The sequence below is a fragment of the Schistocerca americana genome, chromosome 2 (assembly GCF_021461395.2).
Source record: "Schistocerca americana isolate TAMUIC-IGC-003095 chromosome 2, iqSchAmer2.1, whole genome shotgun sequence".
Lineage (NCBI taxonomy): Eukaryota > Metazoa > Arthropoda > Insecta > Orthoptera > Acrididae > Schistocerca > Schistocerca americana.
The window spans coordinates 544,457,621-544,485,074 of record NC_060120.1 but is presented as its reverse complement, the minus strand read 5'-3'; the positions used below and the strand labels follow the sequence as shown (position 1 = coordinate 544,485,074).

At 39.9% G+C, this 27,454-nt stretch overlaps 1 protein-coding gene across 1 annotated transcript in view; it reads right to left on the bottom strand.

Moving 5' to 3' along the window:
* Nucleotides 1-765: 765 nt before the first annotated feature.
* LOC124595021 (eukaryotic peptide chain release factor GTP-binding subunit ERF3A) overlaps nucleotides 766-27,454 on the bottom strand; it is a 64,046-nt gene continuing 37,357 nt past the window's right edge. The window contains exons 9-10 of the mRNA XM_047133571.1: nucleotides 11,738-11,906; nucleotides 766-2,154 (exon numbers count right to left, since the gene is read on the bottom strand). Of these exons, the coding sequence (XP_046989527.1) occupies nucleotides 2,111-2,154; nucleotides 11,738-11,906 (213 nt within the window). The 3' untranslated portion in view covers nucleotides 766-2,110. The remainder of the gene's footprint in view (nucleotides 2,155-11,737; nucleotides 11,907-27,454) is intronic.

Here is a 27,454-nt window from a genome sequence, read left to right as displayed (position 1 = left end):
AACTTCCATTTCTGATTTCTGGTCAGAATCACAATAAACTGACTAACTAATAATAAAACTCTGATATTTTTTTTATAGTTTATTGTAATGTGAAAATTTCATATCAAGAACATACCCCTTAGGTACTTCCTGATGCAGCATATAAAAAGGCAAAGAGAAACCACACACCATAAGGTTGTGTACAATGGACATACTTCCTGACCAGTCGGCTTTTCTTCCTTTTTCCATTTAGAAAATAAGAGAATATACCGAAGTAGAACGTAACACACTTTCAAATGCCATGCACATTATCTAACAGAAATATGTGAATTTGAATGGAATTCTTATACATGAATAGTTCATGCTATTCTTAACAAGATATCAGTTAGTCAAACAAAATGAAAATAAACTGAGAGCAATACAAAAGAAAATAATTAACGAGTAACTATTAAACAAATGTAAATTACAATTAATAGAAATGAGATGGTCTCATACAACTGAGGCAATATTTCAAGATGTCACGTAAGCTGTCACATCCATGTAATATAAAGATGAGAATGTTCAAGACATTCTTCTGCTTCTGTCATGTAAACAAACCCTTCTGTCCAAACTTTCTCAGTTTCATTCTCAGTGAGAAATATATATACAGATGTTCTCTGGTAAAAACTACTGAGCAGGTTCTTTTAAAACAAAGAAAGGACTCATATTATATCATGACCAAATGGTAGGAGAGAAAAGGTAGGGCGCCGTGACATCCTCACAAGAAAAAATTTAGACTCAACAGCATTTTCCAGTATCTTTAAAAAATAAGTTACTTTATATTTTATAACACATTAAACTAAAATAAGATTTTTTCCATATTTCAGTCTGTTACGCAGTAATTTTTGCAGTACATTTCACAAAATTCACTGGAACAGATGCAGTCATTGCTTTCACACTGTTACGTGAAATACTTCCAAGATACAACCGTAAAGCTGTACTGCCACATTTGTAATACTTGAGAACTTAATATCATAGCTTGTTCATTTGCAACACTGTTTATTAACTAAATTCAAATCTCTTTCAACTGTTTATAACTACAAAGTTATTAGCATCAACAAATCTGGCACAAGGTTATAAAGTTTCTTTAGAATTTTTTTTTTACTAATGTCATTCACCATGGATTATAAGGCCATATTGTGCAGATAAACTGCATTAAATACCCATTCTACTATGTGCATAAGTAAAAGCTATTAAAAACATTGCATAACTTTACCGTGAATATGCTGAAAGGTTCAAAATTAAACTTCAAGCAAACAGTATAAGTCAATACCTAGATAAAAGCTTGATAAAGAGCAGTTATGTAACAAAATATGGCATTATATTTCAAGTCGTGCAAGTTTTCATTTATTGCCCATATACAATAATGTTGAAAAATATATGTGCCATAGAAGTTTTATTTATATATATATTGTCTGATACCAAAATCTGCAATTCATCTGTCTGTTTATTGAACATGGAAGCATTAGTTTCACAGAAAAAAAGAACAAATAGAGTAACTGGTGTCAAACGATCATTGAAATAGAGCCCTAGTCTTTCCCTGTCACAATATTCCTTCCCCTTTAACTAAATTATCGCAAATAACTTGTCACTCAATTCCATTTACACAGCGTCTCTCTCTCTCTCTCTCTCTCTCACACACACACACACACACACACACACACACTACCATTCACTCAAATATGCAAAAATCTGATGCATAACTTGCACCTCTAGCTTCTAGAAGAAAGCACCTGTGAATGTTCTCATTTCTGTATTTCACTCAGTTTTCATTATTCACATTATCAGTTCATAAGTGAAATGTCTGATTGCCGCCTACAATGTTTCATGCAGTAACCACTGTTTCTGACAGGGAAGCAACAATACAGCCTTCATTGCACCCATCCAGGTAGCATTCAGACTATATGGATTGTATACAATAATTCAATGTAGAATGCTGGTAAATCCACTGTTATGAAAATCCTTGCTGCTCAGATAGTTGCCCTTTCTTCCACTGTCTTCTCAGCTCTTCTTGTCATGTTGCAGATAGATAAAACCACCTTAACACTCACTCTTCTTTAATAAGCCAACTTCAATTTAATATTTAAACAATTTATTCGATTACTTTCAGTACTTTACCTATGGCAATAGTTTTACCTGGAAAAAAAAGAAAAAATTAATCTGATATTTTGAAGAACACACTCACATAACACTATTTTTAGTTTGTTATTTGGCAGTGCTATACAGCTTACAAAAATTTTGTCGCTATCAGGTAGATTAAGGTCCAGCTTAATATGAACAAGGAAGATAATTACTGTAAAGCCTAATGAAGGTGTCCTGCTGATTTCACATTCTTTAAGCTTGTCAACAACAGGAAAGACTGTCACTCTATTAATGTGAGGGTGGCTATTGTGTTTGATCAAAAGGTTTCTTTGACATTTCCCGATAAAAATTCCAAATATCCCTGAACTAATGTTTATTATGTAAAGAGCAGTTTTTGCGTTATTATTTTTATCAAAAGTTCTATCAGGACAGAAGACAGCAGACAAAAAACACCCATGGCCAGCACCCAATTCCCGCTGGTATTCTCTAGTCTACTATTGTGGTACTTTATTACACCCAAGTTATCAGATATTGCAGATATTGATGGTCCCAATACCAACATGGCTTTCCCGAAAGAGTTCTTAGCTGCTGAAACTGGGAAGTTGTGGCCTGCTTTACGTCAATGGTGCATTAAAGGGCAGCATTTCTGCAATTCAAGGTGATTATGTACTCTACTTGAGTGCCCTTCACGAATTATTAAAAGATGTACCAGCAGAAAGAGCTCTCTATTCTAAATCTTGTGGCTCTTATACTGTTCGGTGGTTGAAGAATTCATATTTACCTCCTTTGTCCCTCAAAAAACAATGATAATCAATCCGCACATCAATATCAAGAAATTCATTGAGGGCATACAGAAATTCACTAAGTATGTAATGAAGAACATACCTGAATAATAATGCAAGAGCTACTGAGAAGTCATGAATTTTGCCAATGATCCACAGTTTAGCAGCTAATGTCTACCTACTCCACTGAGAAATTCAATCTGATGATCGATTAGTTCTGTTTCTACAGAGCCCTGGCCTTGACTTTGAAAAATGTGAAGTAATTATTTATGAAACTATTAATGTTGTATAATTTTGCCCCGATACAGCTGTAGGTTAAAAGCACTGACACAACTGAAGCTGGATAAAAGAACTGACAATCGAATTGCTCCGGTTTCAAAGAGAAAGTAAAAGCATTTCTGGAAATTTTACTGTGTAAAATATGGACTCATATGATGGCAAAATCTACAAGTAGTCTAGACTGCACCCTTATTGTTAATAATTATGATGAAAGTCTGAAGTACTTAAATAAAATTCTTTCAATACTTTTGGAAAAGTCACCTTTGCTGTTCTATAGGTGATGCAGAAATGTGCCAGATTTGTGAACTTCTAACTTGCCCATAAGTGAGAGATGCACTGTGCCTTATAGTGGTGTAGAAAACTGATGATTTCTGAAGATTCCTTTTTGGGGAAAAAAGAAACATTCATGTAAGTAGGTGTGAATCAAGACTGCCTCTCTGATGGCAATATGACTGTAGATCAAGGCATCTCTGTAAACACAGTGACTACTTGACATTATAAAAGAAGAAGCATCTGGTACACATTCCTTCATTACTGTTATTCTTCACTATGTGATGTCATTGTGAAACAGCCTCAGATATATCAGACATCCTCACAGGAACACATGGCGAACTGTCACATAATATCAGTAGACTTTTGACAGAAATGATGCAATTTTTCTCAAAGCAATGCTTTCGATGTTACAGGGATTGTTAACTTGAAGCACAATATTCTAAGCTGGTGAAGTACACTTTGCAATGAAGTTAATAAGAAAGGACCAAAGCCTGAATATCCTGTTCTAATCCAAAAAACATGGGCATGTTTACATATGAATATGCATTTATATGGACTTTTTAAATTTAAAGCACACCTTTGCATTTGTGGGAGCGACAGTTCATGGCTACATTACAAATTTTCAGTCATTTTTCACCCTTATACTACAAACTATGCAATGGTGAATGGATCTGGAGCCAGAAAATGAAGTGCAACAATATTCCTGAGGTTGATGAGAGCACTGGAGGGAGCAACAAAAATTGCAACTTTTCTTTACGCAACTTAACAACCAGTAACAAAATGACTCCACACATTTCCTTCCATCATCAAACAACCCAATTTCGCAATACAACACCTAAAATTGTTTCACTTATATCAGGTAATTCTTCCACGTCTCCAATATGGGTGCTACTGTTGCATTTCCACGTAGAAGTCATAAATGCTAGTTACGATGCGCACTGATAACCATCGACTTCACAACTGCATAAATGATGCATGGTTTCATACACATACAAGTCAACTAATTATGTTATGATGACTTTATCTCACAAGTACACAACGATGAACAATGAAGTGGAAAGATTGCTCAGAGGTCAGGCAACATCATTTACATAAAAGCATGCGGCACATAAAGACACGAAAGCGTATAAATTAAGGAAGTGATAATAGCGCTTTTTGGAGATTTATGTGTATTAAAATGTAACTGCTGTGAAATGCAACATCAGACCCTGTATTTATATTTCTCATCTGAATACTAACCACCACTAGGCAAACTGCGGCAATCAATATCCACCATTATTAGGACTAAATGACTAATTGGAAAGCAATGAAAATTCACCTGTAAATAGAAATGGCTGTATCTTCAAACTGTGCAAAGGAATTTTTTTTTTTTCTAATTAATGTCTTATTTCTATGAATTTTCAAAGTTTACATTTGCCAAAAAATGTTCAAAAAAAGCATGCTTGCTCTTAAATATTACCAATGTACGTACCCCATTTTCAACGAAAATACGATATTCATATACTGAATAAAAGTAGACATTTCCACAATTCATCAAGATGTAACATGTTGATGTTTGTCATGCAATGTAAACAAAATCTCAAATTCAGAGGCCAACCATTATGAAATGGATAGTAGTACACAGTTTTTATCTACTTATTTGGTATGTTCTTTGAGCTGTATACAGGCCTAAGAACTTCTAATAACTCTAGACTTATCGTAGTAGCTTGTGAGCGTAGGGGAGAAGAGTAAAGAAGAATCCAAAGGCAGCAAAGTCATTCTTTTTCTGTAAGACAACATTAAGACAGAAAAAATATAGCATAAGATGGCAAATCTTAAATGCTGCAATAATAAATACTTTTCATGTGGTAGCTCATTCATAGTAGCATTCCCATTTTCACCATAAAAATATGATATAAAATCTATGTTGACATAAATTCATAAGAAATCATGCCCTTGTCTGTTTCTTCTTCATTTCCCACCATGTAGTAAACGGCTGTCATATTATATCAATGTCTAGAGGATAAGAATACGAAAAGGGCAGCAATAAAAACAGTAAAATTTCTGTTAATAACAGCCCTGCATTAGGTGACTTCTCAATTTAATAACATAAATTTTCCATGAGCAACATACAATACAGTGCAGACAAGAATTTATCTGTCAGAAAAATATGTTTTAACATAGTGAGAACTCCATGACAATCAGAAGTAACAGGAGATATGCCACTCATATAGCACTTCTCTGGCCAGGTGCAGGGAGTAAAAGTAAGATTGTGCTGCAGGAACCACAAGAGGGAAGGGCCTATCTTCCCCATGGAGTAATTGATGCACGATTACTGGAGATTGATGCTGAAGGGATTGAGTACTCAAGGCACTGCCAACGACCTGGCCATAGTAGTGGCAAAATCTGATGTCACTGGTATGGGATGCAAGGAGGGACAGGAAAAACTGTTTTATTTTATGGATAATTATAGTGTTACTGATTTGCCAATCTTGTTATTTTCTGTCAATATTAGCTTTATTTTTTGGCAACATTGGTATTAGTTTTTGGGGGCTGATCTTTCAAGTACTGCATGTTCCTTATTTTTGTCTAATTTCATTGCTTTTCGCTGTTATGTTGGAAATGAAAGTATATACATCAATTAATATTAAACCCTTTAAATCTAACCAGTTAAAGAAAACTAACTTTCCAACCACAATCTTTGTGGAAGTATTGTTGTAACATCAATGTTCTCCTCTGAGATATTATGCATCCCATCTGTCAAACTTCACTATAGTATGAAAACGAACGCCTATAATGATGTCCACATGTAGGCATCATATTTGTATTGCTCCAGAATATCTTACACTGCTGATTCTAGTCATTCTAGGTACACATAACAGAGTTTGCCATGTAAGCATTAATAGAGTTCATCCCATGGCCGAAACATGAACCTAGGGTTATGAACATAGATTAGATGGATCTGTGGGCATGAAATTTGTTAGCCTAACTTGAATGTGCAACACAGTGCATTTCACTGTTTCCTTCACCTCTGCCTTAAGTCTTCATCCCTTCATATTTCTCAAATGTTTGTTCTCTTAATCACCGAATATTCATCTCTCCACTATAACGAAATAATCTTTACCTTTTGCTTAGAACACAGGTAATAGTTTTATCCTACAACATCAGATTTAATGATATTTTTGTACAGCAAACTGAACCAAAAATGACGTGATTTTGAGAAATCATTAGTGCAGTGCATCAATTAACTGCATATTATTGTGCTATGCAAATATAAATATGAAAAACACAAATTACAGGAAATTAACATCACAAACACATAAATTAAGATGGTGCCAGTGTGGTTTGCTGCTATCAGCCAAGTCACCAAAACTTATTTATGGCTACGAAACATAACGCAGATTGTTTATTTCAATATTATTTTTAAAAATCCAGGATGGTATAATGATAATATTATGAAAAGGATAGTTGCTACTCACCATATAGAGGAGATGCTGAGTAACGGATATGCACAACAAAAAACTATGAAACACATAAGCTTTTGGCCAAAAAGACCTTCATGGGAATCAGCCCCCCCCCCCCCCCCCCCCCACCCACACACGACCACAGTTTCTGGCAGCCGAGGCCACATGTTGTGCGAAAGTGTTGGGAAATGAACCCCAGTGATTACAACTATTACTGGAATGGAGATTGCTCAAGTAGGGTATTTTCATGTGATGTCACATTTAGAGCCGTAATTCTTGACATAGAGAAAACTGCTACACTTAAGATTTACAACATATTTAAACGGGAAAAAGGAAAAATTCCGAAGTTTGCGACAATATGTAAAAGCAGACAATTTAGCGTTATGTAGCTAATAATCACAGATTTCACATCATTTTTTGCTTTGTTGTATATGTGAAATTTTCCTGTCCCTAGACAAAAGTGATCATACTCTTTCTGAACCTCAAAATATGAGAGGTGATTGGGGACTAAGTTCCTGGATTTTATCAAACGTGGAAAATCCAGGATGGAATGTAACAACATTATGAGAAGGAAAGTTGCTACTCACCACACAGCATATCTGCGACTCAGCATCCCTGCTGTATGGTGAGTAGCAACTTTCCTTCTCATAATATTGTTTCATTCCTTCCTGTATTTTTATGTTACATGATTAAGGTAGCACACTACGGGCATCAGGGAGGGATGTCACATCTAAAATTGACAACAAATGACAGTTGATCACATGACAAGTTTACATGAAGCAGCAGACCACAACCTGAACAAACTGGCTTGTTCGTACAATGGGAAGTCATATGTTCGAACTGTTGGCATTTGAAGCACCACATAAGGATTGGAAATATGGCTTCGCATCAAAATAGATAATGATAACTTTCTCAGGCAGGAAATCCTGTCAAAGCAAGAATGAATACTCCAGGGCCAACCTTGTTGTCTAGTGGGCCTAGATACGAAGTGGAACCTTCACATAATTCCTGATCTGTACGCAGTGTAAGTCCCAGTGAAAAACTAAGCCCTGTCCCATGTTCAGGCTCTTATAGGGTGTTACGGTAATAGGTGCTTCACCAAGTTTCTTGCAAGAGAGCAGCATTCGGGAATGGGTAGGATTGGCTGTTTTGATTAAGACCAAACCTCTCTATTGTTTCTAAGGGAACAGATTTCTCCAAATGCATTTTCAGTATTATCTACAAAGACACTAGACCCATTAAGTAAAAAGAACCCTCCATCAGCCCAGGTGTGCACTAGGTACTGAGGGTAGTATGTTTCTGCAGTCCACTTTATTTTGTTTTTCTGCCATTGTGAGGCCAAGGAGTTCTTATGGAGTAACCATCTGCACTGACGCATTCAGCTGTGTCTGAAGAGAACTGCTAGAATATCACAGCCAACAGTTGATAACTTTAGTTTTTTCACTATACAAGATAACCGCAATGATGCCATCAACTATGAACAAGAATTCTACCCACAAGTGACACACAGGTAGATTACCAGGCCTCATGGCCACAGCCTGCAGCCCCAATGCTCAAAACAAATGTGAACCTATTCCTTGGTACATCTGGGGAGATAACAGCTTGGAACCATAATATGTTCTCTTTGTAGTCTGTGGGCTACCAACGTAAAGTTATTCAACAGCCCGCCTCCATAGACCAGCTACCATGCTGGTTCGTTGCTGAATTTTTGGATGTGGGGACCAAACATGAGCTAATTGAAATAAATGCTGTAAAATAAACAAATTTGAAAAGCCATAACTGATTTCCTACATACAAGCTAGATTGTCAACAGGAAGTAGGTGCTATAGACCAACCCTGAGGAAAGATGTAGTACTGAGTAACAGTGCAGCACAGGAACAGAAAGAACTGTAATGACATGAGGCCTCCATTCTTGTTATGTGTGTGTGTGTGTGTGTGTGTGTGTGTGTGTGTGTGTGTGTATGAGGGGGACGGGGGCAGTGGTTATTTCTTTTAGGGAGTGGAGGTAGTGTATTTCTAACTAGATAACGTTCAGACACTAACTAGATAACGTTCAGGCAATCTCTATTAATTTTTTTTTTAATTTTTAGCAACAAAACCTTCAAAAAGAGACAGCAGATAGTCCTGAAAATAGGATCAGAAAGATCTACAAAAAAATTCTGTGATGAAAAGATTTATAAATATTTCTTTTTTCCATTGTGGTTGCCTAATGTATGTTCAAAATATGCCAAGTTCAAAATGACAATATATGTTTTCACCTGTCAGCTAAGTTTTGGTGTTAGAATGTGAATGGAGTCAGTTAACTGGGACTAACCACCTAAGAGCAACTGCTTACTAATAAACAGAAAACAAAAATAATATGAGAATAATACAGTACTGCAAAATACTGGGTGAGGAAAAAAAAAAAGAGAGAATTCAGAGCACACAGCACTCCATCAGACCACAGCCTTTGGAAAATGATTATTCCTCTCCTCACTCTGCTCGCTCCGACTAGTTTTACTTCCTATGTATGTATGGTTTTACTGTTCAATGGCTACTTTATACAGTGACAGATTAACACTACTCATTCTGTTTACACACAAGGAAACACATTCCACATAAGACTTGTAGCAGCTCATTCTGATCAGAAAAAAAGTTACAATAGAAAACAGTATTGTCAGTACAGTTAGGGAGTAAAAATGTCAATATTGATGGGAATTAACCCTATTGTCCACGTAACCCCCCCCCCCCCCCCCCCCACAAACACATATATTACAACATGCGAGTGAGACAAGTCTAAGAAAGACTACAAGGGATAGGCAAAATAATGCGAACAATGGCAGTAATGGGATGGTTGTGTTTGATGGTCAACAAAGCAAGTAAGGCATGTATTGCGCTGGACTGTGAGTGTTCAGTACGTACTAGGCATCAGTGCAGGTTGTTTATGAGTAGTGCACACTTTGTACTTGCTTTCAGAGGCCAAGGTCAACATGGAATGAAAGACCTAACAGAGTTCCAAAGAGGGCAGATTGCAGGTACCCGATTAGCTCGAGCATCAGTAACCAAGATAGCCAACTTATTGAGTGTTTCAAGAGCAACTGTTTCAACAGTCATGACAGCCTACACAAAACATGGAAAGACATCATCATGTAAATATAATAGTGGGTGCAAATCAAAACTAAATGACAGACATCATCAACACTAACCAAATTTTGTCAAACCAACACAAAACTGCAGTGGCTAAGGTGACTGCAGAGCTCAATAGCCATTTTCGAGACCCCGAATCTATCGATACTGTCCAGCGAGAATTCCACAAAGCGAATGTTCAAGGACGAGCTGCTATACCAAAACCATTAGTGACAACAACTAATGCAAAGCATAAAATATGGTGTAAGGAGCATAAATAGTGGACGGCTTATCAGTGGAAACACATCATATGGCCCAACGAGTCTACATTTTCATTATTTCCAACATCGGGTCAGGTTTACGCCTGGAAAACACCAAAAGAAACCTAAAATCTTAATTGCTTGAGTCCAACGGTTAAGCATGAAGGAAGAAGTGTGATGGTTTGGGCAACCATATCATGGTACTGTGCTGGTTTCATCATTACTCTCAAAGGCTGTGTTACAGCCAACGTTTATGTGAACATTTTAGGTGATCAGGTGCACTCCTTGATTCAAATGTTGTTCCAATAATGATGCCATATTTCAGGGTGACAATGCACTCTTTCAGGGAACCAAAACAGTACTATCGTGGTATGAGGAGCATGTAACTGAACTGCAGTATCTTCCCTGGTCAGCACAGTCCACAGACTTGAACATTATCGAACCCTTGTGGCTGGTATAGGCACTCAAACTCTGGAGCAAGTTTCTGCCTCCCTCGTCATTACAGGAGCTAGAGGAGGTTCTGATCAAAGAGTGGCATAACATTCCACTGGAGACTATACTATCATTATATGCCAGTACTCCAAGAGGAATTGCAGCTGTATTATGGGCAAATAGGGGTCCAACACCTTATGAATAAACCATTCCCAAGCAAGTAAAGGTGTTCACATTATTTTGCCTATCCCCTGTATGTCATGTCTAACAAAACTATGCCCTGTCTTAAGTAGTGCAGTACACATGAACTATCAGATTAATGATAGCTTCTACAGAAGAAAGAGTTTTCAATGCAACTGAGATAAATAATAAGTGAGTCAAGATATTATTATATTACACTGAAAGATTGCTTGTAAACCGTATGCAATCTTTCTTCATGAGCGGTGACTATATTCTCAAATGATGAACACACAGATGCTTGAAGTCACTGTATTTATCAAGAGTTTATTTTTACGTCTAAACCTGTTTCAATCAGTAATGTTCATCTTCACAATAATATATCTGCAAATATAACTGTAAAAACAACATATAATTTCTGCCGAGGTGTTGGCAGCATCAGAAAATACAATATGTGATAAAATTGAAGGATAAAGTTTGTGGAAGACCCATACAGTGGGGTCTGTGATGATACTGCTGCTAATTTGAAGATGGCTGCTGTCAAATGAAACTGGTCATCAAATAAAATTAAAAAATCTCTTGGCATCAAAGACTGACACAAATACTGCAGTTAAAAACATTTTTCTAGCACTGGCACATAAAGTATACTGTTTTTTTACATTGATTAACAAAGTAAGTGTAACTGAATTCAGTGCGAATACACTGTTTTAAATTTGGCACAATTTACTAATGAAGGTATCCGTGATCTTTTACAGAAGAGTTTGACCAATGACTTCTCTATTCCCACACTACTTAGAAATATGTCCAATTCAAAATTATAGTTCCACAATACAAACTTGAACAAAGGAAACAATGTACTGCTCATATAATTTTTAAAGCAACTTACCTTCATCTCTTAGTGTAAACCTTCCCATCTGGGGAAAAAGTTTGAATTGTTCCATGCAAATAACACCTGCACATTCTATCCTCATAATAGCAACTTGGTCTTGCTTCACAAAGCGGGGCCTTGTCTTCGACTTTTCACCAGTTTTCTTGTCCACCAGACAAATTAAGGCCTGGAATAGATTTTTCCCCAGAGTGTGTATTATATACACATAACTACACAAGTATTAACTATTACAGTGATATAATCATGAATATGCATAGCATTACCATTTAATAATGGATAAATGTGAAATCTTTCAAAATTTTATTTACATTAATTTTACAAGTTGATCCCAATTTCAGGTTCATTTTTAATTACTCTCTATACTAAACAACAAGTTAAATCCAACTCTGCTTTATTCTTACTTTCATTTCAGTACTTTAATAATATACATAATCTACATACAATCAAGGATATCCACAGCTGGGAGCTGGGGGTGGGGGAAGCTGACCCGCGCGCAGGGCAGACACATACAACCCATACTGACGGTCGAGAGAATCGGCGAAGGACTGATAAGAGGGGTGGTCGGGCATTGACAACAGCCGGCAGGCATACCGACAAAGCAGTACGTCGCGCTGGTAGGTCAATGGTAATTCGGCAGCTTCAGCATAAAGACTCTCGGCGGGACTAGTGTAGATGGCTCCGGTCGCAAGACGTAACCCCCTATGGTGGATGGAGTTGAGATGGCGTAAGAGGGATGGCCGAGCAGACGAATAGACGAGGCTCCCATAATCCAGCTTCGATCGGACTATGGACCGATACAAGCGAAGCAGGACAGTGCGATCCGCTCCCCAAGATGAACCACTAAGAACTCTGAGGACATTAAGGGAACGTGTACAACGGGCAGCCAAATAAGAGACGTGCGGAGACCAACAAAGTTTCCTGTCCAGTGTGAGCCCTAGAAACTTAGTTGTTTCCACGAATGGGAGAACAACGGGACCGAGATGTAAGGATGGCGGAAGGAACGTTTTATATCGCCAAAAGTTGATGCAAACCGTCTTCTCTTCAGAGAACCGGAAACCATTTGTCACACTCCATGAGTATAGGCTGTCTAGACAATGCTGAAGGCAGCGCTCCAGGAGGCATGTTCTCTGGGCACTGCAGTAGATCGCGAAGTCATCGACAAAAAGAGAGCCTGAGACATTAGGTGGAATACAATCCATAATAGGATTGATCGCTATGGCAAAAAGGGCTACGATCAAGACGGAGCCCTGAGACACTCCGTTCTCCTGGAGGAAGACGTCGGACAAGGCGGAACCCACACGTACCCTAAACTTTCGGTCTGTTAAAAAGGAATCAATAAAAAGGGGCAGGCGACCGCGTAGACCCCACCTGTGCATAGTGCGGAGGATACCTCCTCTCCAACAGGTATCATAAGCCTTCTCCAAATCGAAGAACACTGCTACCATTTGGCGCTTTCGCAAAAAGTTGTTCATGATGAATGTCGACAACGTCACAAGGTGGTCAACAGCGGAGTGGCGGTGACGAAAGCCGCATAGAACATTGGTAAATAGCCGTCAAGATTCAAGAATCCAAACTAACTAAGCGTTAACCATGCGCTCCATCACCTTACAGACAGAGCTTGTAAGAGAAATGGGGCGGTAACTAGAAGGAAGGTGTCTATCCTTCCCGGGTTTGGGTATAGGAACAACGACGGCGTCATGCCAACGCATGGGGACTTGACCTTCAGTCCAGACGCGATTGTAGGTACGAAGAAGGAAGCTTTTGCCTGCCGGAGAAAGGTGTGCCAGCATCTGAACGTGAATGGCATCTGGCCCCGGAGCAGAGGACCGGGACAGTGCAAGTGCTCGTTCGAGTTCCCGCATAGTAAAGGGGGCATTATAATGTTCCAGATTCAGCGAGTGGAAGGAAGGTCGCCAAGCCTCTTCTGCCTCTTTCCTGGGAAGGAAGGCAGGGTGGTAATGGGCAGAGCTCGAAACCTCCGCGAAAAAACGGCCGAAGGCATTGGAGACATCCACAGGATCAACAAGGACCTCATTACCTGAAGTCAGGCCAGGTGCCGAGGAGTGGGCCTTAATGCCTGACAGCCGGCGCAGGCCACCCCAGACGACAGAAGAGGGAGTAAAACTGTTAAAGGAGCTGGTGAAAGAGGCCCAACAAGCTTTTTTGCTGTCTTTGATGACTCTACGGCATTGCGCTCGGAGTCGTTTGTATCCAATACAATTCGCCAACGTAGGATGGCGGTGAAAGGTGCGTAAAGCACGTCGTCGAGCACGGATAGCATCTATACAAGCCTCATTCCACCAGGGGACGGAAACACGATGTGAAGAAGAGGTAGTACGAGGAATGGAACGTTCGGCAGCATTGATGATAACAGCCGTGAGGTATTCGACCTGACTGTCACAACTGATAAAATCGTGGTCCGGAAAGGTCGCCAGGGAGGAGTAAAGTCCCCAGTCAGCTTTCGGTATGTTCCAGCTCGAAGGACATGGGGATGGGGTGTGGTGTAGGAGACGAACGACACAGGGGAAGTGGTCGCTCAAATAGGTGTCAGAAAGGACATACCACTCGAACCGACGGGCAAGAGTGGTAGAACAGATCGAGAGGTCCAAGTGGGAGTAGGTATGAGTGGAGTCCAAGAGGAAAGTCGGGGCGCCAGTATTGAGGCAGACAAGATTGAGATGGTTGAAGACATCTGCCAAGAGGGAGCCTCTCTGACAGGATGCAGGAGAGCCCCAAAGGGGATGATGGGCGTTGAAGTCGCCAAACAATAAAAACGGCGGAGGAAGCTGAACAATCAGGTGCATCATGTCAGCCCGACTAACTGCGGATGACGATGGAGTGTAGACGGTACAAACAGAAAAAGTAAAGGCAGAAAGAGTCATACGGACAGCTATTGCTTGGAGTGGGGTGGTCAATGGGATGGGATGGTAATAGACATTGTCCCGAACGAGCAACATGACCCCACCATGAGCTGGAATACCGTCCGCAGGGGTGAGGTCAGACTGCTCCTAGGTACAGTGGGTAAAAGCAATACGGTCAGTTGGGCGCAACTTGGTTTCCTGGAGACCAAGGACGAGCGGACAGTGCAAGCGGAGGAGCAGTTGTAATTCCTCCCGATTAGATTGAATATTCTCGACGGCCGCGGAGGGCCAGGTTTCGAGGGAACAACGCTACAACCGGCAGGAGGCGGATCCTGTTCCATCGAGTCATCGCCAGCTGCGGTCGCTTTCCCGGGTTGCGTAGGAGGGGCAGCATCATTCGCCGACGAGAGGCCAGCTGAGTGCCTGGCAGCAGAGCGTCCCAGCGAAACTGAGGACGGCCGGGAGCAGCGACTCGCGGATGGAGCGTCAGACGAAACACGCCGGGGTGGAGAGGGGGATAAAGATTTCTTCTTGGAGGCTCATTTTTGTGAGTGCAGCCACATCGGAGCAGTGTGTGAAATTTGCCTGCAAACCCATGCCCAAAGCAAAACATAGATCCCTACGTGTCAAGTTGTCTCGGCAAGACACAGTTTGTACTATTTCGGTGGTTACACAACTTTGGAAAGTTGACTGGGTGAAATACACAAAGTGTTTAGGTGAACTGATATCAGATATTGAACCTCTTTAGACATATGACGCTTTTACTAATGCTATAGAAAAGAATCCTCTCTTAAATTGATCCCACAATGTAGTAGGTCTCAGTACATGCATGGCTTACATACCAAGCTGGTCAATGGATAATCCAGTCTATGGACGAAATAAAGAGATAATGTTGGATTAAGTTGATGGAAAAACAAGACTAAGCAAAAAACACCAGAGAAGCGTGGAAGCTACCAAGACATCTGAATAATGACGTCCTCTACCCATGAACATTACAGCCAATCAGAGCACTCGTCAGTTCTAACATATGACAGGACAGATAAACAAAAACGGCCACCACAGCTTCAAAGAAATACTGAACAAGAAACATTCAGTCTCTCCAAACATTTCAATATCAAAGAGTTGGAAGATCCCATGGGAAGAAGTAGGCTAGCAAGGCAGCTGGGTTACATGATATATGGAACAGATTCACAAATGTTACCACTCAACAGATTCTACAGCTTTCAGGAATTGTCTGGAACAATGTCAAGTCCCTAAAATCTTCAGAAAGACTTATGTGGTTGCCATTATGGAACTTTGTACACAGCCTACAAACTCATAGAACTTCAGACCAACTTCCCCGTGTATCATCCGTATGAAATTTTTGAAGGAATAATTCTAAATTGTATAACAATAGTCATCAAATCTCTCCTAATTCCAGAGTGTGGTGCATTCAGGCCAGGAAAGAATTTACATGGATTCTTAATCTGACACAGCGTGTAGAATATAGGCTTCAACATGATGATATTACTGGAGCCGCTTTTTTTCCATTTCTCTTTGGGATACGACACTATACATAATAGTTTTAAGCAAGAGCTACCATCTTACCACGGACTTCAAGCTTACACAAATTATTTGCATCCTGTTGTACAATTGTTGTACCAAATTCCAAGGTCAATGGAGCAGATGGAGAATACAGGAAAATGGTCTTCTACAAGGCTGTGTTAAAGTGCCAGTGCTGTTTAACTTTTAGGCTAATGACCAACCACTCACACTTCATACAAAGAATTTCTTGTATGTGGATAACCTAGCCCTGGGTACTCCAAGGTGTTACCTTAGACCTCTCTCTAAACTTCAAGACAGATTGCATCAAAATTATGGCAAAGGTTTCATCACAAATTGCCAGCTATGTAAGGTAACTGGACCTGTGTGGGGTGTCCATCCTCTGACAACAAGGAGTAAGGACACTGTCCTAGCAATCTGCTATGGAATATGCTTGTCCTGTGTGGTAGAAATCATCTCATGGAAAAAGAAAGTTGCTACCTTGAATAAAATCTGCAGCCTACTCACATGCTATTTAAAACAATAAATACAGAAGTTTTATTCACCGCAAGTCATAGTTCCATACAATATCAGACGTGAAGTGGCTACTAATATGGAGATGCACTGTTTGTGCCATTTCAGCCTATCCCCTTCATGAATCAGCTCATCTGAAGCTCGGAATTGTTCTTTTGAGTATTCTTCTACATTTCAATCAGACTTAAGGAAAGATGGGGCTGAACTACAGAAACAGAGGTACCCACAACATATCAAAATTGAATAATTGCCACCAACGGATGAAAACGCATGGTGCATGTAGAGGTCCGTGAACAGAATTTGCACAGGCATTGCAAGATCTAAGAACACACTCAACAAGTGGGGCATCATGCCAGACAGACACTAACTGTGCGAATGTTTGGAGGAACACACTTCTCGTCATCTCGTGAAGTGATGCCATTGTCCAGATTTGAGCACAAGGTTGAAACTGGCACTGGCTACAGCAAATGCCATCATTGTAGCCAAATACTGGTCACAATTTGTATAAATATTATATATATATATGACAAAAGTCATTGCAATATGTACAGATATGGATGGCAGTAGTAAAAGGGCTGTGCATTGGCAGAGCTGTAATTTGTTCTCATGTGGTTCATACGAAAAGGTTTCCAACGTGTTCATGGTCACACAACGGGAATTAACAGACTTTGAACACAGAATGGCAGTTGGAGCTAGACACATGGGACATTCCGTTTAGGTCATTGTTAGGGAATTTCATATTCCATTTCCACAGTGTTAAGAATGTGCTGATAATACCAAATTTCAGGCACTACCTCTCACGATGGACAATGCAGTGGCCAACAGCAGCCTTCACTTAATGACCGAGAGCAGTGGCGTTTGTGTAGAATTGTCAGAACTAACGGACAAGCAAGACCACGTGAAACAGCCATAGATATCAATGTGGGACATATGACGAACATATCCGTTACGACAGTACGGTGAAATGTGGCATTAATGGGCTATGGCAGCAGACGACTGACAAGTGCCTCTGCTAACAGCACGACTTCGCCTGCAGCGTCCCTCCCGGACTAGTGAACATATCTGTTGGATGCTAGACAACTGGAAAACCATGGCCTAGTCAGACGAATCCTGATTTCTGTTGGTAAGAGCTGATAGTAGGCTTTAAGAACAGTGCAGGCTCTAGGAAGCCAAATACCCAAGTTTTCAACAAGACACTGTACAAGCTGGTTCTAGCTCAATAACGATGTGGGCTATGTTCATAAGGAATGGCTGGGTCCTCTGGTCCACCTGAACCCATCCTTGACTGTGTGGCTACAGTTGCCTGAGACTGCAGTTTGTGTGTGTGTGTGTGTGTGTGTGTGTGTGTGTGTGTGTGTGTGTTTTTGACGAAGGCCTCATGGGCTGAAAGCTTTATTTCTGACACTCTTTTTGTTGTGCCTATCTGCGACTCAGCATCTCCACCATATGGTGAGTGTCAACTTTCCTTTTCATAATATTTTTACTCTCCTTGACTGGAAACAGTTATGCCTGTCTACTTTGGGACCATCTGCAGCCATTCATGGATGTCAAGTTCCCAAACAATGATGCATTACATCAATAGGCCACAATTGTTTGTGACTAGTTTGTAGAACATTCTGAAAAATTTGAGCGACTGATTTGGTCATCCGTATCGCCAAACATGAATCCCACTGAACATTTAGGGAACATAATCGAGAGGTTGGTTCATACACAAAATTCTGTAGCAGCAACACTTTTGGCATTATGGACAGCTACAGAGGCAGCATAGCTCAATATTTCTGCATTTAAGTTCTGTGTCGTACCTTATATCCATCTATTTAATTTCTTTGTTTATAAATTTTGAAATGAGTAATCTGTCAATATATATTTCATCTCCTTTACATTAAATTTACTTTGTTTGATACTTTGACACGAATAATAAAGAAGAAACCATCAATCTTCTTTTTTCCCCATCTCGATTGGTAAACATTCAAACAGAACAATAAAATCACACCTTTATACCGGTTTCCTAACAGCGTTTGTGCACACACTCCTGCTACAACCTACAAGTAATTCTTTACTTATCATGTGACCCTTTAATTCTAATTAGTTATATAATCGATCCATATCATATAAACGAATGTAAATATATACACTGAGGTGATAAAACAACGTGGGGTACCTATTACTATCATTTCAGACCTCCTTTTGCCTGGCATAGTGCAGCAGCTCAACATAGCATGGACTCAACAAGTCACTGGAAGTCCCCAGGGAAATATTGAGCTGTGCTGACTCTATAGCCATCCAGAATCGCAAATGCGTTGCTGGTGCAGACCTTTGTACACGAACTGAACTCCACTATGTACCATGAATGTTTGATGGTATTCTTGTCAGACAATCTGGATGGCCAAATAATTCGTTTGTATTGTCCAGAATATTCTGCAAACCCATCACAAACAATTGCGGCCCAGTGACACAGCGCACTGTCATCCATAAAAATTCCATCATTGTTCAGGAACATGAAGTCCATGAATGGCTGCAAATGATCTCCGAGTAACTGAACACAATCATTTATAGTCAATGATCAAATCAGCTGGACAAGGGAACCCAGCCCGTTCCATGTAAACACAGCCCACACCATTATGGACCCCCCACCACCAGCTTGCACAGCGCCTCGTTGACAACTTGTCTCCATGGCTTCATGGGATTTGCACCACACTTGAACCCTACCATCAACTCTTGCCAACTGAAAATGGGACTCATCTGACCAGGTCACCATTTTCCAGTCATTTAGTGTCCAACTGAAGTGGTCACATGTCCAGGAGACGCACTGCAGGCAATGTCGTGCTGCAGGGTGTATATGTGGACGAGGAAAAAAAAAAAAAAAAAAAAATGGATTTTCCGGTTAAAAATACACTTTCTCCCAGATGAAAATACAGTTTTTCTCTGTTGAGTAACAGTATATATTTCCTTGGAACTGTAAAATTTATCAATCCTTTCAAAGGTTGGTTTTATACACTGGTGTAGAATTTCCCGGTACTTTAGAAAATGTCTCTCAGGGAGGGGGGGGGAACATGTTTTGGAAAGATGTCTCATGTGCACCAACATTAAAAGGGGTGTAAGCCAGTCACAGTTCATGTCACGCAATCTCGCCAGCTGATTACAGCGCATATTCAGAGCATAGGACACGTGATGATGTCAGCCAATAGCAACATAACTGTTAAGTAGTGCGAACACACAAACAGAAAAGGTAATGGTTTAAATTAATATACACAGTGTTGCTACAAGAAAAGAAAAGTTTTCACGTATAATATTGGTCTCTAAGATTAATAAGCTGCAAGAGAAGCTAAGCTTTCACACATAATGTTGATACACTTTAAGATACAAAATGTGCCAGTAAAATTTTTAACGATGACATAAATGTCTGGTCTTCTGGGCTCGAAATTATTCCAAATGGTCATCCTCAAAGAGTTGATTTTTGAATGAGAGTCAAACGCTCTGTGATTTAAGACATTCATCGTACATTCGAGCACAGAGTTCATCTTGCGCAAAAGGAAATTTACTTTGAAAGTAATGCTTTTCAAACAACCACTCGGAATATTTTCCGCGAATGTTAGAAATAGGTTCGCTACAGCAGTTGCCAGAGCACGCCAGATAACACGCGTCACTGCGCTTGCACAGCTACGATGACGCAGAAAGCCCATATGTTCATACGTGTAAAACATTAAAAGATCATACATTATAACACAAAAGAAACAAGACATGAGGACACTCCAAGAGCATGGGAGTTTTGTGAACCATACTAAAATGCATAATTCAGCTTAAAGTGCACATTCTTATGTCCAGATTCGGATGTAAATTTTCTTGGAGTGCCAGTACTGTATTACCCATGTTTGGTTCTTTATTATGCCATACATGCTAGAAAATTAAAACATGCAATTGAAATGTAGTGAACAGTTGAAACTAGCCGATAGTGTGGAATTAAACACACTGCCTCCGCAGAAAAGATTAATAAAAGTCAAATTTCTTTAACAAAACAACAAAAATAACTTCATTGTTCTGCAAGCCGACTAATGCATGACTGTCAGAAAGGTGGAAATAAAATAAAATCAGAAACTAAGAACATATTTCAGTCTTCTGTAATTATATGAATGTATTTTCATTCACTTGATAGCTCTCGGCCCAGAAATCCGTTTTGTTTTCACTTGACGTGAGAGCAATAAATGAAGAGGAAACAGCAAAATCACTTAACGTAAACATAGGTCACATGTAGACTACCATCTCCCCACTACAACTCAAGACTGCTCTGTGCATCGGGTCCGGATGTACGACATTCCCGAACTGGGGCAACATTTGATAGTGGCGCTCCTCCTCCCTCGAGCGTTTGAGGTAGAACACCAAAAATGTAAAATATCGACTATTCAAAAATATCTTCATTTTGTAGCACACATCTTTCTGAAGAGTCTGATACATAAAACATATATGTTCAGGGGAACGTAAGACATGTTATTTGGTCGTAAGTGTGCCAAAGTACAGTGCCACGCCTCTTCACACAGCATTCTTCCATTGCACATCTCTGTATTTCAGTCTGTGGAATTCAAAAGTGTAATATTTTGTAATGGGTGCCATCAAACTATATTCAGGCCACAGGAAATTAAAATGTCCTGTGGTGCCTCTCCTGCTCCCAGTCGGCCGGTTTGACATCCTACCCCCATTTTTTTTAAAAAACAACTCGCAATTAATACTGGGTGGGATTATTTGTAACTGACAGAACAAGAACTCTTCAGAAAATTTGCAGTCTTTACTGCCTATTAGCTAATAACTTGCTGTTTTGTGTGATGTAAAATTAAATATAGAGTACATAAAACCAGTAAAGACAAGCAAGACAGTACAGATTTCTTCAATCAAGTCTTAGCATCTTTTTCTCTCTTATCTTGCCACTGCTTTATATGGCATACTTTCCTTTCTGGGAAAGAATCTATTACTTCATCAAAGTTCGTCAACATTTTGCTACATGAAAAAACGAAATGTCATTGTCTAATACTGAAAAAGCTATTAATACAAACAGTACCAAAGACTGGTGTGGTTCCTCGATTTGATTACGTATATTTTGTCATTGTCTGCTAAATAAAACGAAATAGGCCTGCCTAATATTGCAGCAATTGTTACACACACCAAATAAACGACACTGTTTTGGCACAACTGGCCATTTTTATAACACAAAGAATGTAAGTCACGAAGTACCAATATCAAATGCCTACTGGGCCTACTACAAGCAAAACGTTTTATGTTAGCAAACAGTTTCACATTTCATTCATACTCTCTAGCTTCTGAAGCACGAGATCGAAAAGTGGTAGTATGAAATTTTTATATAAATTTGGAATCGTCACATTCTTTCATAATTTGTGCGAGTACCCGTTTCTTCTCCTTCCTCATCTAACAAACAATCTTGTCATCACTAATTGTGTAACTATTCCTGCCAGCGTCAAAATTTATTCTCTTGGTTAACTCACTAACCTTGCCACAATCACCAAGTTTAGTTATCCCGCATTTATTCTCTGGTTAGGCTTTATTACTTGTCCATACAATGCGTTTTCCACGCTACTCCCAGAATAGAACTTTAGCGGCTGCTAGCCGGGGACTGTATACTGGCCCTTACTAGCGTAGCAGTCTGGTCAAAGCTTTTCTGTCAAAATTTCATCTTCTTGGATACATGGAGAAGATAACACACAATCTTTGTTACCTGTTATTCCTTTTAGTTGTTTATTTCCACTCTGGCAGTCTGAATCTATGGATTTCACTAGTAATTATAAAAACGCTGATCATTTGCAAACCCAGTCAACCACATAAACAGGAATTGGCATTCACCCGTTCGGCTTTATTCCACTCAGCTTGTATAGCCCCGTCCCCTTTTGTCTGCAGGAAAGTTTATTTCTAGATGCGACGGGGATTGCCCTGGCAGAGACATCATGCACACTATGCATGTATTCAAAAATCAACTTATGATTCATTCAGAAATCAACTTAGAATTTGTTCAAAAATGTTCAAAAACCAACATGGATGTGTTTAAAAATTATATGAATAATCGATAAACCAACATATGCTGGATGCTAGGCCCTTTGTGAAACAAGGTCTTTTTCCTCCCTGCAATTGCCGCCCGGGGCAGATATACTGGTTTGTCCCCACCCCCCTAGTTCCGGGCTTGTTGCGCATAAATGAATCTGACAGCTTAGGTGCAAAGTTTTAATTTCTTTTTTTTTCTCTCATTCATGTTTGATTGCTGCATTATTATTCTGCAGTAGCGAGATACAATAATATCCATTGTTAGAGAATTGGTTCTTACCAATCAAAGTTAAAAAATTTAATTGAAAATTAAGACAATGAAAAATTCCGGGAATTCTAAAAAATTCCCGAGTTTTTCCGGATTTTCTCCTGGATGAAAAAATTCCAGTGTTTTTCCCGGATCTCCCGGGTCGTATACACCCTGTGCTGTTAGGGAAGGCACTCATGTCTACTGTCTCTGCATAGCCCATTAACGCACATTTCACTGCACTGTCCTAATGGGTATGTTTGTTGTACATCCCACATTGATTTCTGCAGTTATTTCATGCAGTGTTGCTAGTCTCTTAGCGTCAACAACTCTCGGCATTTGCCGCTGCTCTCTATCGTTAAGTGGAGGTTGTTGATTAATGTGCTGTCTGTGGTGAGAGGTAATGCCTGAAATTTAGTACTCTTGGCACACTCTTGCCACTGTGGATCTCTGAATATTGAATTCCCTTACGATTTTCAAAATGGAATGTCCTGTGTACCTCGCTCCAATTACCATTCTGAATAACGACAATATTATGAAAAGGATAGTTGCTACTCAGCATATAGCGGAGATACTGAGTCGCAGGTAGGTACAACAAAAAGACTGTCAAACAAAGATATCAGTCAAACAGGTCTTTAAGAGAATTAGACAAAAAGAAACAAACACACACACACACACACACACACACACACACACACACAAGGTCTGGCCTAGCCAGCCAGAGACTGTGGTCATATGTGTGCACACTGCATTTGTTGAGTGTATGTGTGTGCATGTATGTTATCTAATTCTGATAAAGGCCTGTTGGGCACAAAGCTTTGTTTGACAGTCTTTCTGTTATGTCTATCTGTGGCTCAACATCTCCGCTATATGGTGAGTAGCAACTATCCTTTTCATAATACTGTAACTGTTTCGTTTTGTTGGATTAGTTTCATTTTGTCGGACTATCATTCTGCGTTCAAAGTATCTTAATTTCCACTGTGTACCCAAAATCATGTTGGAAATCTTTTCACATGAATCAACCGAGTACAAATGACAGTTACACCAATGCATACGCCATACTTCTGCCATCTGTATATGTACGTATCACTATCCCATGACTTTTATCAGCTCAGTGTATATACACATGAATGTTCCAAACTCCACCTGGGCTACTGGACCATTTCAGCCAATCTTGGTTCATGTATCACTTACTGTGTAGAAAGAATGATAGTGGAGTAAGAACCACACCCTTTCACAGGAGCGGTGGTGGGAATGAAAAAGTAGTGTAACCAACAAGGTGTGAATATCCATTCAATATCTGAGAATCAGATCACTTAGTGACTTTAAATAAGCATTACACACAGTTTAAAACAGTTACGAAACAGATGAAAACCTCCACAAAATGACGGAAGGAAGGAAGTTATTGCTAACTACATTTTCACTGTCCATGTAGTAAAATTGCCAGATGAAAAAGACGTTTTAATTTATTACTTCTTTACTACTAATTGTATTCGTGACATTTTGCTTACAATATTCCATACACCACTGAATGTATGAGCACAATTATATCATTCTACGGCATCCAGTTTAGGAGACATGACATCATAAACACTGAGATTCACGAAAACTGCCATATCATGCTTGATGATTAAATTTATTTCTTCTTTCCTAGTAATTCGACTTGCAACACATTCCACACACAAAACCCACATATGCCACTGAATGCATCTACAGTGAAATTGCAGGGCGAAATTTGCTAGAGATACAAGTGAATTGTGTGACATGTATTAAATGTATGTGAAATATATTTAGTATGTATGTACATTGGTAAAGCCATGGATAAAAAGCTCGTCCAAAAACTGCGGACTGATTTCAATCTGATTTGGTACATATATTAGTTATAATATGGAAAGAAATACAGTAGGGTTCTATTAGCTTGGGGGTGATAATGTGGAGAGAGGAGGAGATGGACAAACAAAGAGGGGAAAGGAGAAGATAGAAACAGTTAGGGAGCAGGGGGACATGGACAGAGAGAGGGGGGAGAAAAATGAAAGAGGAGCAGAGGGACATGGAGGCGGGGAGAGGGACAGGGAGGCGGGGAGAGGGACATGGAGGCGGGGAGAGGGACATGGAGGTGGGGAGAGGGACAGGGAGGCGGGGAGAGGGACAGGGAGGCGGGGAGAGGGACAGGGAGGCGGGGAGAGGGACAGGGAGGCGGGGAGAGGGACAGGGAGGCGGGGAGAGGGACAGGGAGGCGGGGAGAGGGACAGGGACTACTAGGGAGAAGGGATGGCTAAAGAGAAAGGAAGGAGGAGGTGGACAGATGGGAGGAGAAGATGGACAGAGGGAGAAGAATCAGATATGGACACGAGGAGGAAGTGACGAGGGGGGGGGGGGGGGGGGGGGGGGGGGGGGGGGGGGGGGAGCATGTAGCAGGTAGACAGAGAGACGGTTTTTCACTGGAAGATTCCTAAGGAAATGCAGTCCGAAAACAAAGGAAGTAGGTTACAGTACTCTTTTCGCCCACTGCTGGAATACTGCTCACTGGTGTGGGATCCATACCAGATAGTGTTGATTGAACAGATAGAAAAGATCCAAAGGAGGGCAGCGCGCTTTGTTACAGGATCATTTAGTAATCGCGAAAGTGTTACGGAGATGATGGATAAACTCCAGTGGAAGACTCTCTGCACGAGAGGTGCTCAGTAGCTCGGTACAGGCTTTTGTTGAAGTTTCGAGAACATATCTTCAATGAAGAGTCAAGCAGTATATTGCTCTCTTCTACATATATCTCGTGAAGAGACCATGAGCATAAAATCAGGGAGATTAGAGATCACACAGAGGCATACCGACAATCTTTCTGTCCACAAACAATACGAGACTGGAATAGAAGGGAGAACCGATAGAGGTACTCAAGGTACCCTCCACCACACACCATCAGGTGGCTTGCGGAGTATGGATGTAGATGTAGATAGCAAGGGGTCGAGGCAGGGGGAGATGGAAACAACGTGGAGGGTGGAGTAGGGGGAAAGAGAGAGGGAGTGGAGGAGATGGACAGAGACGGGTTATGAAGGAGAGGGACTAATAATATAACAGTGGAATAAATACACATTAGTTTAGTCATAATATCAATGTCCTCTACGTGTAGCCCCTGGACTGATCCCAACCTCACCTTAGCACTGATTTCTATCATCTCTTCTTTGTAGACATTTAACTTCACTTTCAATTACTAAAAGATGCTGCATTTCATTTAATAAATTGTTTATTTTTTTATTTCAAATTTTAAACTAACTGACCCTCATATGAATTATTAATGAAAACATAAAAATTTATTTAATATTCTGACTTGTAGTATCTTGGCACTTTAACTGTAAACTGATGTCACAATACTGTGAACAATGTGCTGCATTTGTGTGGAGTGTAGTGGAGGGTACCTCTGATTAGGCCCCATCCTCATCTAATCCTACCCCATTCTGTTTATGCTCTATATTCGTACCTATTATTTATGTAATTTATTTGCCATGTCCGATACTGTTGTATTGAATGGTCTCAGGTGTGTGTGTGTGTGTGAAAAATAAATAAAAATAAAGAAAATCAATGGATATGGAGGCAGACTGCACTAAAATCCAGAACACAAATGTAGACCTTACATTCATAAAGTAATAAATACTATAGCACTTGAAAATTGAATAAATTCCTAATACATGTTAAATTTGGGTAATGACTGTGCTCTTTTGAACTCGCTCTCTACTATATGCTGCTTATGTGAAAAGTGTATAGGCAGACACTATCAATAAGAAAACACAACCTTTGTTTGACTCTTTCCATCACCACGGACTCTGAGCCTTCGTGTGTGTGTGTGTGTGTGTGTGTGTGTGTGTGTGTGTGTGTGTGTGTGTGTGTGTAATGTGATAAATCATGTTTCACAATGTAGAACCTGGGTCTCTCACATTAACCAATTCTTTGGAATTGCTGTAATATTGTAAGACTGAACTGAAAGTGAAGGTTAGTATTGTAAAAGCATAAATTTGTGAATGACAGTGCATAAATTATTGTTGACACCAAATGTGTTTGGACAGGGAGGGGGGTATACAGAGATTAATCTCTTCACCCATGGACTCTCGAATCAAAGAAATATATATTACACACACACACACACACACACACACACAAACAAACAAACACAAACACACACAAAAACACACACACACACACACACACACACACACACACACACACACACACCACTGAAACATAGATTAGGCCAACGCAAAACAAACAGTTTCAATTTTTCTATTAACCAAATATTCTTCACTATTTACATCAATAATGCAAAAAGAATTACATGCAACAATTCACATGTAAACAACTGAATCAGATCACAATTCTAAGGCGATATAACTGCTGCCTTGTCTGGTATTCATATCTGTCTCCTACGGTCCGGGAATCAGTCAGCTGGTCTACCATATCTGTTTCTGGCATTCTACAGCAATTATGGTACATACTGCACCTGCGACAGTAGGTTAACAC